Here is a 19,799-nt window from a genome sequence, read left to right on the forward strand (position 1 = left end):
CAACTATCAACAACAAGGAAAAAATTTAATGGAGCAGAGAGAAGGAACACATCCTAAGGAGATACATCAGAAATTCACATGGGAGAAGTAGAGATTTTTAATTTTTCAAAGGCCTTCCGTCTTTGCCAATCACTATCATATTAAAATGAAGTATGTTCTGTAATATTCTTCAGGTGACCTGGGCTAGAAACAAGGTTAAGGACTGCTATTTTGTATTTGTGACAACTAGGTAGAAAGAAAATTAAAGGCAAGACCCTTCCTACCCCAACAAATTTCACCATTAAAGTACCTGTCTATTGTGGCTCTCCAAAAATAGTCCCTCAAAGAGGAAATGCACCACACTACTCTCCAGAATCACACGCACATACATACACAGACAAAAAAATATATATTTTAAAATATATGCCCAAACCAAGTCTATTAATATTCACAAATCTATTAAAATGTGTCATATTAGTCAATGCATAACAGTTACTATTATCTATGATGGAAAGGACTAAAAAAGACTTGTAATTCATTCCTTCCCAGCAACAGAATAGGATAGGGAGTTGGCAGGCACAAATGATCTCCACCAGATCATCATAGCATAAAGATATCTGAGACTCTTAATGGGAAAACTGTTTTTAGAAGGATATACCAATCTGTCTGTATCAGTGATTCTCAGCCAGGGGCAATATTGTCCACCCATTCCCAGGGGCATTTGGCAATATCTTGGGACATTTTTTATTGTCATCCCTTGGGGGAAAGGGACATACTACTGCCATCTAGTGGGTAGAGGCCAGGGATGCTGCGAAACACCCTACAGTGCAAAGGACGGCTGCCATAATAAACAATTATCCCGTCCAATAGGTCAACAGTGACATGCTTGAAAAATCCTAATCCAGACTGCTTTTCATAAATAAGTATGGAATTTATGGATTTATGGAACATGGAGACAGATAATGAACAGTAATTACATAAACATTTTCCTATCTGTATAATTAATGGAATATAAAACATAGGTATTTCCAAACGGCTTTTGTGAGCATTGCTCAAAACTTGTCTGTCAATCTGAAACACATCTTAATGCAGGAAAATAAACATTTTCCTATCTGTATAATCAATGGAATATGAAACATAAGTGTTTCCAAATGGCTTTTGTGAACATTGCTCAAAACTTGTTTGTTAATCTGAAACACATCTTAATGCAGGAAAAAGGGACATTTTTGGAAGCTGTGTCTGTCAGTTTTAGGGTCCTTCAAAGCAAGGTTATACTATATATGGTACTTACCAGTATCCTTTGAAAATGTGATTTTGGTAAGATCAAGGATTCAGCTTTGACAGTATTTAATTTAATATTACTAATATATTCACTTCTAGAGCCCCAAAGCATTTAGTTTCATTTTAAACTTCCCAATCAATATGAAGAATGAAGGTACAAAGGAGATTATATGTCATGTACCAAATTGTGGACATTTGGGTTAATAATGTTATATCCTGAAAGACAGATTTTAAGTATTCTCTTCATGGTAATTTAATTAAAATTAAATATACACATGCACAACAACAAACACTACACAAAGTAAAGTCAGAATCTTCTTCAAGAACATTAGATTAAACCAACTCAATGCTTTCCATAGTCTTCCCAATGACTCACAGAATGTTTAGAACTTGCACATAGCCCCAATTTAATGCTTCTGGATTTGTAACCCCAAATTGTTTTTCATGAATATTTTTATGAGAATTTAGCATTGTCATACTGAGTAAAAAAACTGCTGCTATAAATACATAGAGGTATTCTCCCTTTACTTATTCTGTCTTTTCAAGGCTGAAAAATGGCTGCTTCACATTACTCAAATGAACACCTCCTTATCTGCCTTCCTCATCCCTGTCAACTAAAGTGAATGCAAGGACATAATTCATTAATATTTGTGCTTCCAGGATAATGCTGTCTTCCTCTCAATCCTAATTTACATGAGTCTGTGGAAAACAAATTCCAGATGTGTAACATGGCATTTTGAAATATATGATTCCAAACAAAACATATTATAAACAAACATCTGAAAACAATAAAAAATCTGTGAAAATCTAATGATATCTGGATATTTTCTCAATTTTAAGAAAAAAAACTTAAATTTCTTATGCCCTAATTTGTATTTTCAAACCAACAAAACCATTTACCTAAGAGAAATTCTGGGGCTTGTTCAAATTCCAATTCATCATTATTCAACATAATATTTCTAGGCAGGTCAGCCAAAATCAAATCAGGAGCAATCTGAGATATTGGAATGGTGAGCCTTGGTTGATCCGGATTTACCAGGAGGTCTCCTGAGACACAGATAAAAGATTTGTAAGATAATGATCACTTTTAAGAATGTAAATAAATTAGTGCTTTTGATTTACTAAAATAATTACGTATCTATAATTTCTAATTGCTTCCTTGGGTTTATTACCAACCCCATTTTTTCTCTAGAAAACTTGAGAAAATTTTAAAGGTTCTCTCAATAACTATCTACTGAGAATTGTACAGACTCATTCCTAGATACAATTCAATAGGAAGTAGAATTCACAACTGCCTTACACTACTGCAGATGACCAGGTGGTTACCCATTTTCTAATTATGCCACATTTATGCAGCATGCATTATATGACAGGTATGTTGGTAATGTTCTTTCCATGTATCACCTATTTTAACCTCATCATAATTCTCCTTGGTTAGGCTTCCCATTCCACAGATGGGGCTCTGTTGCTCAATGAGCCAACATGTAAACTCTGAAACAAATGTCTTTCTGAATTTATAATGCTAGATCCTATTCATGATTAATATAATCTATTTTTCTAAACTGTCACTATAATTGAATGTAATAAATTTTAACTTGTCCATTATGGTAAGAAAATTTTTATATTTATTAAAATGTCAGTTCTCAAATATTGAAGGATCACTTAAAAACATCTGAAGTTGTGTCAGCACATACCTTCTTCCGCTTTCTTCATCAAGTCATCAAGTAAAATTTTCTGATGCTCTTCACCATCATTAAAACTATATAATGCCCATTTCTTCAGCAGAGTTTCTCCTTCACCACAAATATCAATCTCCAGCAGCCCAGGAAACCATTCTTCCATGAGAGAATCAATGTGATCCACAACTTGACCCAAAAGAATACAGCCTAAATAACCCAAAGAAGAGCTCATCAACACCCTGAGTAAAGACTACACTGCTATGAAACTAGAAAAAAGGAACCATGGAGTTAAAGTAAATGCTTAGATTTCTTTAGTGGTACAATTCACAATTTTGAGTTATTTTTCTTACCTTTTCTACAAGAAGGAACTGTAATTTTTAAGAAACTCTCCAGATGATTGTCTAAGACTTCAGATCCTACCAAACAATAAGCTTCAGGAGACCAATTCAAGTAGATGCCTTGTCGCCAGTACATTCTGTTTGGGCGAAGGGCTCGTTCTGAAAGTTTAAAAGGACCCAAATGTATCTGTTAACTATTAACTACATTATAAATTCAAAAAAAAAAATATTGCACACAACACAAGTGACAATAGCACAAGTGAAACAACATATTGGGTTCTTTAAAGATACCTCCAGAGACAGATTTTTGGACCAGTAGGCCATCTACTCTCCTGGTGTGAGTAGCATTAAACCCCTTCTCTCTCTGAAACCCCAGCGTCATGGATTGGCTGTTACATGTCTCAGGCAGAGAACCCACCACTTTTGTTTGGTATCAATTTGCCGACCCAAGAAGGGACAAAGACTCCTAAGAATCACGAGTCCCACTGTCTGAAGTTCTGGGGCCCCAGAGGGACAGGTAAACACAGTAACCGATTAGCCTTTTGTGGCCGCTAGACTCTTTTACTGTAGAGGCTCAGCAACTGGGTTTTTCTCTACTCTACCAGCACTCCAGACCCTCAGTGCCTTAAAAAGCTTCAAAGAGAGAAAGTTTCCAGTTCCATGTCTGGACATTGGACAGGCTGAGTGGTCATCAAGGTAAAAGTACATCGGGAAGTTAGTACAGTGGCTCGTGTTCCCTGGACCTGGGCTTGAGGCCCTGAGTCCCACACTTCCAGAATGATCCCCCTTGCTCCGACCTCTACACCTTTCTGTTTTCTGAGTATCATTCCGTACAGGGTTTGAGGCCCTGACCTGAGTCGATCTGTTGAGTATACTCCTGGGAAAGAAGTAATCCAATAAGTATTGGCATTTAATGAAATAAAGTGTTTGATGCCTATTTAACTGTTAATTGACGTGTTACTTAGATACAGTAAGTATTCAAAGCTTATTTAATTATTAATTGGTGTGCTGGTTGTTATTAATTGGTGTGTTACTTAAATATAAAAGTGTTAAGTGTCTGCATGAATTGCTAGTTGGTTTGTTGTTGTGTTTGTACTGGTCAAGTGTTCCTGTTGGGTTACTGATTACCGAAATTCTTAGAATGGGAAATTCAAATTCTGGTAGCATGCTAAATGTAGCCCTTTGGGCTGTATTTTGAAAAGTTGTAAAGATTTTAGTTATAAGCCTATGAAACAACAAGGAATAGTTTATTTCTGTAATGTAGTCTGGCCTCAATATGATTTAGAATCAGGAAAGAAATGGCCTGAGAATGGCTCTGTAGAAAAGAACACTGTATTTAAGTTAGAGTTGCTCTTCGAGAGAGCAGAAATGGGATGAGATGAGATATGTATAGTCCTTTATTTGTGTCTTCCAGCAATCAATGTTAATGAGAAAATATAAAATTTTACCTGTAAAGCTTAGTGGAGAAAAGAAAAATGTCCTTCCTGATTCAAATCCATAAGATCTACTAGAACGTTTAGTGACTCTTGACTCTGCTCCACCCACACCCTGTAACTGAGGGGCCAACAAATCAGGAAAGGAGGAAGTTCCCCCACCTCTTCCTCCTCTGTATCCCTCTTCATCCAAGGTAAAAGAGCCTGAGATAGAAATGGTCTCCCCCTCCCATACTATACTCAATTCTGCCAGGGCTGCTTTCTAAAACCAGCAGCAGAGCCACTGGCAAAACTTCTATCCCTCTGGCAAGTGCCTATAGTAATAGAAGTACAGGGAGGCCCGAGAGGTTTTATAATGTACAAGCACACCAGAAAGGATAAAAAAGTAGGGTTCAAATCAGTGAGTTTAATATTTCTGTGTTTCTGGGTTTTTTGTGTGTCTAACTTTCTACTTGTGTATGTTTGTGCAATGTATATTTTCCTGTCTCTGTATAGTAATACCAAATTGGCAAACAAAAATTCTTAAAAGTGCTCTCTTAGAATTGCTAAAAAAGATAAATGTGTGTGTATTACATACACACATAAATATATACATATTTCTTATATATTAAAATAAATTAGCACTCCTGGAGTCCGCCCCCCCCAAAAAAAATCCTCTAGGCACCAGAGTTCAAAGCCTTAGTTTTGTAATTACTGTAAACAAACCTGGGCATTGGAAAGAAACTGCCCTCTAAAAGTTCCAGAAGGCAGCAGAGGGCTGCCTCTGGAAGTGGCAAAGACACAGCCTTAGGTGAAGTAGATCTAATAACTGGAAACTATTAAAAGAAGGGCAAAGGGACTTCCAGGAATGTAAATCATCCTGGCAACTTGGGACATGACTCCTAGGGATGAGCATGGATTGGCATCGGGGGATTGAGAAAGCTTTCTTGTCCAAAAGGGGGAAGAGAAATAAAACAGAATAGTTTCAGTGGTTGAGAGATTTCAAATGGAATAAAGAGGTCACTCTGGAGGTTATTCTTATGCATTATATAGTTATCCCTTTTTAGTTTTTAGTGTATTGGAATAGCTAGACGGAAATACCTGAAACTGTTGAACTGCAACCCAGTAGCACTGAGTACTGAAGATGATGGTATAACTACATGGTGTAACTGTGTCACTGTGAAAACCTTGTGGCTCACAATCCCTTTATCCAGGGTATGGACAGATGAGTAGAAAAAAGACAAAAAGTAAATGAATAATGGGGGGGGGAGGAGTATGAGATGTTTTGGGTGTTTTTTCATACTTTTATTTTTATTCTTATTTTCATTTTTATTTCTTAGAGTAATGAAAATGTTCAAAAAATTGTGGTGATAAATGCATAACTATTTAATAATACTGTGAACAACTGATTATACACTTTGGATGATTGTATGGTATGTGAATATACCCCAACTAAAACTGCACTAAAAAAAAAAAGAAGGGCATAGGAATGCTCACCAACACTAAGGCCTCCTTAGGGGCCTTAAATCCCACCACCCTCATTTAAAACTTTTAAAACCGAGTCTCATTCTTTCTGCCTCACCTACCCTTGCCCCCAGGGCCTAACCAATTACGGCAGCTATGGAAGAAGGGTTAGATGTGAAAAGATGGGGAGGGTCGGCTTGGTTTAGAATTTTTTCTACTGGGCCTGGAGGTTAGAAATGGTAGGCACAGAGGAAATGTTGTGGAATAGGCCATGTTTGTTCCAAGAGAATTCTCAATCAAAATTTTTTTTCCAATAATTGTTTTGCAGTGGTAATTGCAATAAACAAATCATTATTAAAATATAAATAGCCTTGGGATAGGAGTAATTGAATAAGATCTAATTGCCAAATTTCAGTTAGTAAGAGAAATGTCCTTGAGAGCAATGGAAACCTTTTCCTGAATTTATGCTTGGAACAAATTAAACAACTGATGAATATTTTCCAGAATTCGATGCTTTTGAGGTTGTTCATAATTTTAGGATATTATGAAAACAGATTTTTAACCTCTAACAGAAAAAGGAGCATTATGTCTATTAGAACTTTAAGATGGTGAAAAATGTAACTCTGTGTTTAATAAAATTAAATTATTAGCCTGACAAATTATTTTTAAAATAATTATGCTTTATAGGATGTTTAAAGACAGTATCAAAGATCTTTTTGGTAACTTAAGGTACGCAGGTACATTAAGTATATAGGATTTGTTTTGTCAGAGAAAGGAGTGTAGTTCTGTCCTCAAGAATGTGTAAAACAAAGCCTGGGTAAGTGTGGAAAGTTGTGGAAGTTTGTTGAAGTGAATTTTGTTTGTCATAGTCAATGCTGACTAAAATTTGATAAGCTTGTTTAAAGGAGTGTGGTTTTGTAAACGGCTAGTTTTAATGTGTAAGACAAGACCTGAATGGTTATGGAAAGTTCTAGAAGGCTGTGAAAGTGAATTCTGTTTGCCATAGTCAATGCTAACCAAAATTTTGATAGGCTTGTTTATAATATTTTGTAAGAGCTTTTTGTGTCTGTGTATTCATACAAAACTGGAGTTTAGTTTCCTCTCTGTTAAAATAATGCAGATTGTTGGTCTGCTCTTAATGAAAGGTTATAGAAAGTTTTTCTTAACCATCTGAGTATTCCTTCTAGAAGACAAAAATTCTGTCATATCAGAATAATATCCTTGTTGATGTTTATGTTGACCTTATCACCCCTCATTTTAGAAGACTTTTTGTTATCACTTTGGTTAAACAAGGAACCATATATTGTTTCACAGTAATCCATTTTCCTGTTTAGCATAGTGTTCAAACCTGACAACTTTTGACATTTTGCCTTCCCAAAATCGAAACCTAAAGGATGTCTTTTATTTCAAACTGTTGCGAAGGATTTGTTCTTTTACCTTGTAAAAGCAAGGTGCTAAAATAGTTTAACATATTACACAGGAAGTGTTTGGGAGGTATTACAGTAAGTAAAAGGGATTTTCTATCCTTCTGTTAGCTAAATTTGCGTGGCTGAAATGTTATCCATCCTGATACTGACACAGATTATGGAAACAACCAAAGTTATCTGTTATTATACTACCTTGCTCTAATGCTTCTCTGTAAGTAAATATGGTAAACAAAAATGGACTTTAAAAGAGAAGCAAGGCAAGTATGTAAATTATGTTCTCCCTGTTAATTAGCATAACCCTGGTATATGTGTAAAGTGAGATAGGACAAAACTTCTGCTATGGGTTGTGGTTGATGACCCCAACATAAGTCAACTGTCAAATGTTTTTATTTCTGGAAATAGGTTCATTTAGAAAATGCTTATAAGAAAATTAGAGCCTAGATCATAAGCTCTTGGTGGTCGCACTTATTCCTGAGCTCTGTTATTTCTAAATTCTGAGATGCTTTGTAATTTGTGTATAACTTGGTAGCTCCCAGGAACTTTGGTTATCAGTGTGATATCTGAGACTCAGACTCAGGCATCTGAGTTCTGTATCTCTAAAAAAGTACTAAAGAAGCAACATCACCCTATATAGCAACCATTAAAGAAGCTGAAAAGATTAGACTTCAATTAGGGATGTAAATGAGGCTGATCTGGTTAGGACTAAAATAAATCAGAATACAGGGTAAAAGATGATATTGTCTGTATTTTAAGAGTTTAATTTCTGCGTGAGACCAAAGGAGGAGAGATTTATTTTATCCAAAATTCAAATTTTCTGTGGCACACTATCTAATTTAACCTGTCTGGTCAGTTTATTTAAACAATCTAATTCAGCTTTATGTGGCATGGAACTTAGAATAGGGAATAAGCTCATAGTATTCTGTACAAGTTGATGTAAATACCTTGATGTATTCTGGAGGGTTTGGGGCATAAAATGAAAAAGTATTTGCAAGGTCCCTTGGGCACAAGGGAAAGAAAGCATGGAACTATAAACTTCCCCATCTGGGGAATTCAAGCAATAGGAACTCCTAATTTATTCCAAAATACATGAGCCCTGCCTAATATGACATAATGCCTAGGAGTCACTCCCTGAAAATCTCCAAATTACTCAAATGTAGTCTCTTTCTCTAAGCCAAACTCTGCAAATAAACTCACTACCTTCCCCCCACATGTGACATGACTTTCGGGTGTAAACTTCCCTGACACCATGTGTTTAGCAGTGGATTCGTGATCTAAAGGAGGAAAAGAAGTAAAGTTTCAGTGGCTAAGAGATTTCAAATAAGAGTTGAAAGATCATTCTGGAGGTTACTCTTATGCAGGTCTCGGCCATATATTGCCAACACCATTCCTGAAAACCTTAAGGAATATGACAGGTTCTATCTAAAATCTATAAAAAGTTATTTACCCAGTGTAACACAGTTACAAATAACCTCCTTTTACTTCTTTTACTTAAACGTATAATTTTCAGTTTACTTATTAAGTTTATTTTTCAAAGATTTAAAGCCTCCAGATTGTTCCTATACCAGTTACATTCCGAAACCCCAAGGTACCAGTCTCTCCAAGAATGACAACCAGCTTCATTCATCTATCCCACAAGGTCGACAACCCTTTTCACAACAAAGAAGTTGCCCAGATATCTCTCAAAATCAGGGAATGGACAAAAACAAAAGGGAGGAATTGTAACCAGGAAATTAAGAATTAACAAATGATTGATTACTGGATCATTATATAGATGCTTTTCTTTCAATATTGTACAATAGGCAGAAGTTAATACCAGAAATTACTGAAACTCAACTAGTCTCAACCTTGTTTATACATACTTTTATAATGGTTATTCTAGCCTAGTCTCAGCCCTGTTTGTACTTGATATTGCAGTGGTAACAACTCCGTCTCCCCTTGCTTGAATCCATAAAAGTCCTTAACTCCTAGACTCCGGTAGACAGATTTTGGGGCTGATAGGCCATCTGCTATCCTGCTGCACACATAGAATTAAACTCTTTCTCTTTGGGGTGGGAAAAAAAGATACATCCAGAATCATCATCCATATCTATTAAATATGATATTAAATATTTTCTCCTTAAATTTGCAAGAAAATAAAACAAAATGCCCAGCAGTTCAGGTTCATAGTGCAAAGCAGTTCAATATGCTTAATAAATGAAGAAGGAGAATCATCATAATTTCATGAAACCTTTAAAAAGAAATCTGTGACCATGCTAACACCAAAACTTCTTCACTGTCTTAGTGCAGTTAAACTCCCTGTTGGGGATGAACTATTTCCTCCAAAAAAGCACATTAAAGTCCTAATTCCCAACCTCGTGAATGTGACCTTATTTGGAAATATGGCTTTTGAAGATGTGACAAGTTAAAATGAGGCCAAATTAGATTAGCGTGAGCCCTGATCCAATATAACTGGTGTCCTTCTAAGAAGAGGAAATTTAGATACACAGACAGACACCAAGGAGAAGGCCATGCGAAGATGGAGATGGAGGAGACAGAGATTGGGGTGATGCATCTACAAGCTAAGGAATGCCAAGGATTGCCAGCAAATATCAAAAGTCAGAAGAGGCAAGAAAGGGTTCTCCCGTACAGGTTTTAAATGGACAACAGCCCTGCCGATATCTTGATTTCAGACTTCTAGCCTCTAAAACCGTGCAACAATTACATTCCGTTGTTTTGAGGCATTCTGTTTGTGGTACTTTGATACAGCAGCCCTAGGAAACTAAGACACCATGTGTTGATTAACTCCTTATAAAATAAGGTTTATTTCAGAATGTACCTGCATGAAACTGAATCTTATCTCCCCCCAAAATGATATTTTCCCTTTGAAGCACTACAGCCTCTTGTTTTTCCAAAAGGAAGAGCTAGCATTATAAACACACATTTTTGTTCTTTTTTGTAAATTCCTCAGTTTGTGCAGCAGAATAGAGCTATCACCATCCCTATACTGAATGGTCCTGGACTGTTACACTTGTTGAGCTTATTTTTTAGAAAACCTCCCCTCAAATCCATGGCTAGTCAATGGCATTTTTTGTTGTTGTTCATTAGTTTGTGTTTGTATGTGTGTGGGGTGTGTGTGTGTGTATGTGAGTGTTTAAAATATTTAAACCAATGGCTCTTTCCAGCAATCCCCACCTTTTAAAATTGCTGCTTCTGGTTTGTTTTGGCTTGAAAAATAAGGTTTTCATAATTGTTAGACAGTGTTTGAAATAAGAACAAATGGCCTTTTGTGAGGACCTGAGAAATTTTCTTCTAGACAAATCACATGAGCTTTTATGTGCACATGTATATACTGGCCACTCTGAGTGCGATGGGCTTATTTTCTGATTTTAACTGTCTTCTAAACAAGTAAATATTAGAAATGACTATTAATTTTAATATACTTTCCCCCATTATCTCTCTAAACATTATGTCTATATTAAATACATACCTCTTCCTGAAAGCATGTAAGGTGAAATTTCAAGTAATCGATTGATTAATCTTGACCAAAATCCCATTGGAAAATATGGCATTTCATATAGTCGAATGATAATTTCGGAGTTTTCACAATGAGGAAGCTCTATCACAGGCCTCTGGTCAGACAAACTAAAGGAAAAAGGACACCACTGTTTCATAGTTTCACTAAAATACTTAATTCAAATGCATGCTGAGATGTAGTAGATGCATGAAATTTTGTTTCAGTAATCCTATATACTCCAATATATAAATTATTACAATTTGTTACAGACATTTGAATATATAAAGCTTGAAAAAATACATAGCATAGAATAAAATTATATCTATTTTTGGCACAGGCTGCTATCCATCAAACAATGCAATTTTATTTGTGATATCTCTCTCCTCTGAAAAATCACTGCCATCAATTCCACAAATTCTCTTAATAGTCTGCTGAAAATTTGCTGTCTCCCTCCCCCAAAATGTAACTCTCTAAAAGCACCATGTATAAATATATATATAAGTACCATACATATCTAAACATCTCCACTATTTACCTATCTTGAATAATTTAAGTCTTTTAAACCAAATAGTAATTATATGCATGCCATTTAATGTATTTTTCAAGTGTCAAATGCAGTGTTTTCATTAAAAAGCAAAAATACAAATATCATAGACCAAAGTTACTTTGACAATTAAAACAATATTATAGATGGTGAATTCCCATAGGATAATTTTAAGTTTTGTTTTACCTGCTTGGAACCAGTAAATATTCTTCTCCTATTGGCAAGGCAATCTGGAATTTTTCTAGGAGTTTAAAGTACTGTGACATGTAGTTCTTTGGAAATCTCTTTTTCTTTGAAAGGAATTTTTCCACATCTCTACGTGAAATAATCCCCTTAGGATGTTTCGGAAAGCCTTCCACTTTCACTGTCAAAATCTGAAAAATTTAAATTCATAAATAATGACTGGACTTTTTTTTCTAAAAAGCTCAGAATTTAAGTAATTTTGTGTCTCTTTGCTCAGTGAAAATGATCCAAATGAACTGCCAAGTACAACCGAAGGACCTAATTTCTCCAGCACCCACCTAGCTAGCAGCCCAGCAGCCATCACCCCCAGCCCATCTGCTCCACACTAGTACCCCCCACAGCGGGTTTCTCTGAGTCTTCTGTTTCAGAGTTGACAATCCCATGCCTTCAATAAAACGTAATTACATCACTGTTTGAAAAATCCCTGAAAATACCTCCTTGTCTCATTTCCTTAAGGTTAGGACCTATAGCTTTTCATGTTTTTATTTCCCCCATAGCAACCAGAAAATGACCTCTCTCTCTTCCAGGCCAAAAAAAAAAAAAAAAAAAAAAAAAAAAGCATTTGTTTGAATAAAGGGAATGAATTCAGTTCAGAAATTACTGAGTTCCTCTGAAACTAGTGAGCCTCAAACATTTTCTTAGCTCCAATTTACAGATTAATCCAATACCCCACATTCTTATTGAAGGATCAACAATTTTTTCCTAGGGAAATTATCTTCCAGACTATATTAACAATTGAAATAATACATATACACAATAAGAGATGGTTTCCATCAATGATAAAAGGAGCAGTGAGTGGGTTTAGTGGTTCTCAAACAAAGTAACTACCCATTTTGCTAGACTCCACTCCCACAGCCTATGTCAGTCCATAGATTTGGGATAAGACCTGGGAACCTGCTTTTGTAACAAACAACACAGTTGTTTCTGATGTAGATGCCATATTCTGAGCTTTCATTATAATCATAATGTAAGAATAAAAGTCAGAAGAACTCAGGTTCAAATCCAGGCTCTGCTTCTTACTAGCTGTGTGACCTTGGGAAAGGTATATAATCATTTTCTGTAAATGAGATAATAAAAGTGACTGCCTCTCAGATTGTTGTGAGAATGAAACAAGATAATGAATATAAGGCTTGCAAAGTTTGACTCTGACATGACAGAGAAAGCCCCATTAGGTTATTCATTATTATCTACTTGTTCTAATTTGTTTTATTTAGATAAATTCATTTTTTAAAAAGGTTTGTGCTTGATTTTTTACATAGATCTATAATTTTTTAAGGGATACTTAAAATATGAGCAAACTTTATTTACCTTATTATGTAGTTGGGTAAAATATTGGATTGTAAAATCCTTAGGTTAAAGAACTTGCCTTACTCATCTCTATATCTCTATTTTGAACATATAATGTTTACTGGATAATGACTGAATGAATGGTTAAACATAATGGTATCTAACAACAATGTATAATGGGTCTGTAAATACTAAAATCTGTAATTTGGGACTTGTGCCGTAGTGTGAACTTTGCAGCAGTTCCAGATTGCTCATACAATTTAGATAGTAGGGAAAATTATTTGCCATTTGTTTTTTTAAAGTATTAGTCATTCTCTTGACCACTTACTCTCTATCCCCAACTGTAATGTGTATTTTCTTTGAGAACTCAGCACCACCTCACGTATTATATATTCATTTATTGGTTATTTGCTCCTGTTTTGAGTGCCAGGTCCACAATTACCCTTTCCTTGTTTTGTCCACTGCCATAACCCAAGCACCAAAACAATAACTGGAAAACAGAAAGTGCTGAATAAATATTTTCAAATGAGTGAATTTTGAGAAAATATAATTTGGGGCATTTTATCCTAGGTGTAAGTTTATAGGCACTAGAATCAAACTACTTGGTTTGAAATTCTAACTCTACCTCTTCCTGGCTGTGTAATTTTTTGGATAAATTATTCAACCTCTGTCCCCATCTGTTTCCTCATCTTCAAAATGGGGACTAATAATAGTATCATTTTAAGGGGTTATTGTGAGAACTAAATGAGCTAGTCCTTGAAAAGCACTGACATCATCTGGCATATAGTAAGCAGTTAAAAATTAAATTTTAATTATTTCTGGTAGATAGTTTCTAAAGACGGCCACTGCCAATTCCATAACTCCCTGTATATATATATGCCGCTCCATCCATCCAGTGGAATCCCTTTCCTCTCCTCTTGAATCTGGGCTGGCCTTGTGACTTGCTCTGGCAGATGTGACATTTTACCAGTTCAAGGCCTAGCATCTAAGAGAACTGACAACTTATGACTCCTCCCTTTTGTAAGTCAGTCATGTAAGATGTCCAACTGCCCCGACAGCATCATGCTGTGAGGAAGTCCAAGCCAGCCAATCAGAGGGCACCTGGAGGAGCACTTAGACACCAGAGATGTGAGCGTAGCCTTATCGGACCTGCCAGCCTCACTCAGCAGAATGAAGCCAAATAAATGACCCTCTGCCAACACAAGATGGAACACAACTGAGCCCAGTCAACCCGCAGAACTATGAGAAATAATAAATTATTGATGTTTTCACCCTCTGAGTTTTAGGGTGGTTTATTACATAGCAGTAAAAAATTGAACATTATCTTTCTTAACTTTATCACCTTTAAAAGACCTAGTGTTCCGTCAACCTAGCAATTTCTATTGCTAACATATGCCCTTATTCAAGGACAGAGAAGTTTCCAAATTCCCCTGTAGTTCTTGCATGTATTTTTTTTCAAGATCAAATTACCATGCAAGCTTTATAAGGCTCCCCCTGATTAGTTCAGTAAGTCCCTTTCATATATCTTTTATCACACAGCTAAATGAGTTTCGCAAACTTCTCTAAGCCTTGACGGAAACTTCTTTAATGAGTTTAGTGACCTAACGGAGAGTGGGTGGGCTCATTAGAGCTCTGCACCAGAAAATTATTCCTGCCCTTCCTTTGATGACTTATAGAGATGAACACCCCTACATATTTTTGCTGGTGGGTGTCAGACAAGTGGTTCTTTGAAGCTTCATGAAAATGACATTATATTTCAATTTATCAATATGAATAAAAACGATGTTTATTTTTTATTGTGAAATTTAATTATCATTTAACTGACCTTTATGTCTGTCTTTCAAAATAACTCTGACCTGCTCAAAGTCTTGACTTAATTTTCACTTAAATAAGCATGCTTACAGTAGAACTAAGCTAATGAGAAGAAAAACTTTTGTGGCGTTTCAATTTAATTACCACACACAATGTTCAGGGATTCTGTTGCAGTCATGGTGCATGTTGCCTGGAAATCTACTTTTTTTAAAAGCTCCCCAGCTTATTTTGATGCAAACCACTTTCTCACTCTACTGAGTAAGACACACCCACCCTAATATTATCCACAAGCAAGCAACTTTAAATCTTTCCAAATTAGCATGGGAACATGCCACATTTTAGTGTAACTTCAGCCCTTTCTTAACTATCTGGAGTTTCGTTACTTACTGACAGATACTGTCTGCCACTAGTACAATAAATACTCAGGCTATATTTAAAAATCCCTTTGCTGTACAGGAAGCATCTACCTAAATGTAGCTGTGATTAAACATCCTATCTGGCACCCTCCCTAAAACTACATGACTGCATCTTTACAGTTCCAAAGATTTTCTCATTTCCTAAAATAATAAGCCTTATGTTACCAAACTGGTCCAAAATAAAAGTAGCTAAAATTTACTGGTGAGTTACACTGAACTAGGGAGGCAATGTGCTAAGGGTCTCACATGCATCATCTCATTTAATCCTCTTAACAATCCTATAGAAGACAGTATTATTATTATTTTACAAGTGAAGGAAAAAGGTTTAAAATGTTAAGAATGCTGTAAATGACACAAGCTAGTAAGTGTTTAGAGAAGATCTGAATCAGAGCTTTTGCCTCTGATTACTGTACTCTACTAGGTCCACTATCATTTATTTGATGAGCAAAAATCACACTTTCTATGGCATTTGTACATAGAAATGAAGTAAACTAATTTAGGAGTATTTACCAAAATAGTAATAACTGACACATTACAATTAATTGCCCATTACGATAGATAATGTCTCAAATTCCATGGTACAGGATTTAACTCCAACTCAGTTCCACTTAATCCCATTTATAATCTTTTTCTTCCTTAGATGGAATTTAGGAACTATTATTCAAGTATAAATGAGGGAACTTAATTACCATTATGGTTTAATTGGAAGAGATATTTCTAATGTAAGAAGATAGAATCATTTTAGGGCCTCAGGGAGCCATATGCAAATCTATAAATTACATCATAAACTAAGATGCCAGTGAGTACACCTGCTGGAGAGAGACAGCCTCACTAAGCTCACCCCAGGTCATGATTAATCTAGTTGCAATGGTTCTCAACTGGGGCGATTTTGCCCACAGGGGACATTTGGCAATATCTGGAGACACTTTTGTTTTTCATCCTGTTGGGTGCTACGGGCATGTAGAGGGTGGAGTCCAAAAATGCTGCTAATTGCCCTACGATGAACAGCAAAGAATTATCTGGGCCAAAATGTCAATAGTGCTAAGGTTGAGAAACCCTGAGCTAGTGTTCTGCTCCAGTGGTTTTATGGCCAACCTACTGAACTCAATTATCACAGCTAATTAATAAAAACTTGTGGGTAATGGATTACATTGGGAAAAGAAATCATTTTCTGCACAAAATATAAATGAAGAAAAATAGAATCATTATCGTCCAAAGTTTTCAAAATTGTAAACATTTAGAACTCTGACTAATCTAATTCCACTAGAGTCAAAACTCCTTTCCATGTTGTCTAGATAGCGATTTCACAGATTCATCAACCCAATTTTCTTCTATGTATTTACTCCACGGATTTTCATGAAGTTATTATTCAATTTACTAAGTCAATAACCAAACCAAAGATATCATCATGATCTAGAAAAGCAGCATGGAACAAAGTGATACAAAACATTTGTCTGTGGTATAGAAACAAAAGACATGAAAGTGAACTCAAAGAGATCTTAACCTTCTTCCATAAAGCTCTTCGTTAAACAGTATTTTATGTGCTGTTTTCTATATTTACAATAGTTTCTACTTTAACTGAACACAAAGACTAAAGTGCTCAATGCTCTGTGTACCATCTATTCTACTCTTCATTCATAACCCCCATGCCACAAAAATGTAAGACACCAACCTGTGCCATAACTTTGCAAAGCCACTTGGGTTCCACAAAATATAAGTCACTTAACTGCAATGCTGGGTCTTGAAAATGAAGAAGGACCCCTGTGGTAAAAATTCATCAAACAGTGAAACATGGAATTTAGAACCTATGATGATCAAGGCTTTAAGACACAATCTAGTCCAACCCCTTAGTCCAATTTCCACATTATTTCACACATCTTATCTTCAAATACAAATAAGCATATCTTAGCAGGCTACTTGTTTAAGAATAATGGAGAAAGGAACAGATTATAAACCATGTGAAGATATTTTTTGTACAATAGAACCTAGGAATCAAAAGTGGCTTCCCAGTCACTTACTCTAGTACTACAAATCAACTCACACATTTTTAGCAAGATTATACTGATTAAATACACAGTTAGTTCCACTGAAGTCGGTTTGAATGTCTTGGTCTCCAAGCTCATGCTGCAATGTGATGCAACAAACAGAGCAATATCTGCCACTTACCTGCTGCATGGTTGATTCTTGAAAGCCCTGGTTGGACCATCCCAACAACAATTTTCTTTACAGAAAACAAACAACTTTCATACACTCACTAAATTAATTTATATTATGAAAGGTTAGGATTTATGCTTGGGGTTCCCCAACTCCTGTAGAACCATGGTCTAGAAACCTCATGTTTTAACTCCTATTTAGAGACTCTTTCCACTGCTTTGCCCTCAGATGATTTCTAAAATGTCTGTGTTTTCCTTGTGACATGATGTATGATTTAAGACCCATTCACATGATGATCTTTTCAAAAGAGAAAAAAATCAGTGGTCCATTAAGTAACTTTTTACATGTTCTGTTAAATTTAGAACGTAATGTCTACACAAGGTGCAGATCCTTTTTTGTAAATCAATATAGTCAAGTTTTGCAAAAACATATAATAAACAAATAACAAACCTGATTCATTTAGGAAGTGAACTGCATGAGGAAGCTCATTTTCATCTAAATGCAGCTGATATTCTTTCACTAGTTGTAATAATCGTTTCCGATCAATTACAGGAAATTCAATTGGCACATTTTTACGCTCGGATAAAATGATTTTTTCAAGTTCTACATAGCAGTCTGGAATCAGCTGCCCAACGACGGGCTGGTCTCGGATCTATGTAATTACAAATGACAAGCTGTAAAAATCCATTTTATTCATGTATTTGTCAGGTGGTTGGTAAATTCAGCACTAATAGATTTTACAGAAAGGGATATATCATTCAGAAGTATATTTTTGAATAAAATCAAAATGTTATTTTATTTGTTTGTGAATAAAATCAAAATGCTATTTAAATTGCAAGGAATAAAGAAAATGAAACAGAAACATATGGACATAAGAGCGAATTTGGAAAGAACTATCAAAGAAAACATTATGGAAATATTTATCCAGCTATCCAGAAAAACAACTGCAAAAACCAGGATAAACCACTAACCATAAATGAAGGATTTTCTATTTTCTAAGATGTTAAATTTACATGCAATACACATGCTAGCATAAGAAGTCAGTAAATATCACAAGAGCTTTTTTACTTTATTAGATGAAAACACTGCACCCCAGGGTACAACGTTAAATTTTATGCTTTTTATTTGCAAAGCATTATATTGGTGGACTACACATATCAACAGTGAAGCCTGGAGTTAGACATGAAACTTTCTCACCCAAGCTTATGCTTTCTCACTGGAACCTTGAACTTGAGAGAATAAGAAATACTTTAAACACCAATGATTCGGCCATGAGAGGATGATCACTGGGCTGTTACTACCCACTAATTGAGAAATACATAAAATAAGATTTTTACGAATGCCCCTAAGGTGACAGTTTCTGTATTAACAATATATCCTACCCATTTTTTCTTGAAACTCCAATTTTAAACAGGCAACTCTAATAATAATTCAGATGCCTCTGAGGGCCACCAGATGGCAAACTTTCCCCATTTCTAGACCCATGAACACTACAGATTCTTTTTACCCTGCAATACCTATTAGAATTTCTATTTAAATTCTTAAACATATAATAATTAGAAACTAGGGATCAGTCAGCAGAAAAGGAAAAATTTTTTCTTTATTCGCTTATAACTGGAACATTAGGGAACCCGATTTACTTAAGCCATAATCATTACTTTATCTTTACCTCCAAACTGCCATTTGAAAGATTGTTTTCATGTATCCCTTGTCCTGGAAAATTAAATGTAATTCTGCTAACCTCTACTTTTCATGTTCCTTCTCCTTATCATTTAGAGATGAAGATTACATTAAGGTTTCAAAATAAAGTTTATGTTTTAAAATAAGGAGGAAAACCTAGATAGAAATAAATAAGCATTCTTACAGAAATCAAATAAAGTAGCAAAGGATGAACAGTATGGGGCTGGTCACAGGGCCAGCAAAGAATCCCAGATCTGCTAATGAGCGGAACAAGACAAAGAGTGATACTGTTGGCAATAAACTCTGTTTTGTCCTATTTTTACCTAAAGGGTCCACATAGACACCAGTTAATAAGATGGGGAAAGATCAGAGAAAAGTTGAAAGAAAAAGAAAGGATGTAAAACAAATGAGAGGGGAAAAAAAAAAAGATCTCTAAACAGATTAAGTGGTGCTATTTGAATACAGATTGAAACACCTCAGGGAGGAAAAATTATGCAAGTTCTGGCAGGTTCATTGCTCCTGGGTCATTTTAAAGAGCCACTATTCTACAAAGTAATCAAATGGAATTTCAAATTAATAGGCCAGAATGA

At 35.5% G+C, this 19,799-nt stretch overlaps 1 protein-coding gene across 1 annotated transcript in view; it reads right to left on the reverse strand.

The window, feature by feature from the left end:
- Positions 1 to 19,799, reverse strand: part of LRRK2 (leucine rich repeat kinase 2) — a 178,856-nt gene that overhangs the window by 53,600 nt on the left and 105,457 nt on the right. The window contains 7 exon segments of the mRNA XM_037846387.1: positions 2,161 to 2,307; positions 2,955 to 3,146; positions 3,290 to 3,436; positions 11,047 to 11,201; positions 11,804 to 11,991; positions 17,048 to 17,136; positions 17,980 to 18,181. Of these exon segments, the coding sequence (XP_037702315.1) occupies positions 2,161 to 2,307; positions 2,955 to 3,146; positions 3,290 to 3,436; positions 11,047 to 11,201; positions 11,804 to 11,991; positions 17,048 to 17,136; positions 17,980 to 18,181 (1,120 nt within the window).

This window comes from Choloepus didactylus, chromosome 8, assembly GCF_015220235.1.
Source record: "Choloepus didactylus isolate mChoDid1 chromosome 8, mChoDid1.pri, whole genome shotgun sequence".
Taxonomy (NCBI): Eukaryota; Metazoa; Chordata; class Mammalia; order Pilosa; family Megalonychidae; genus Choloepus; species Choloepus didactylus.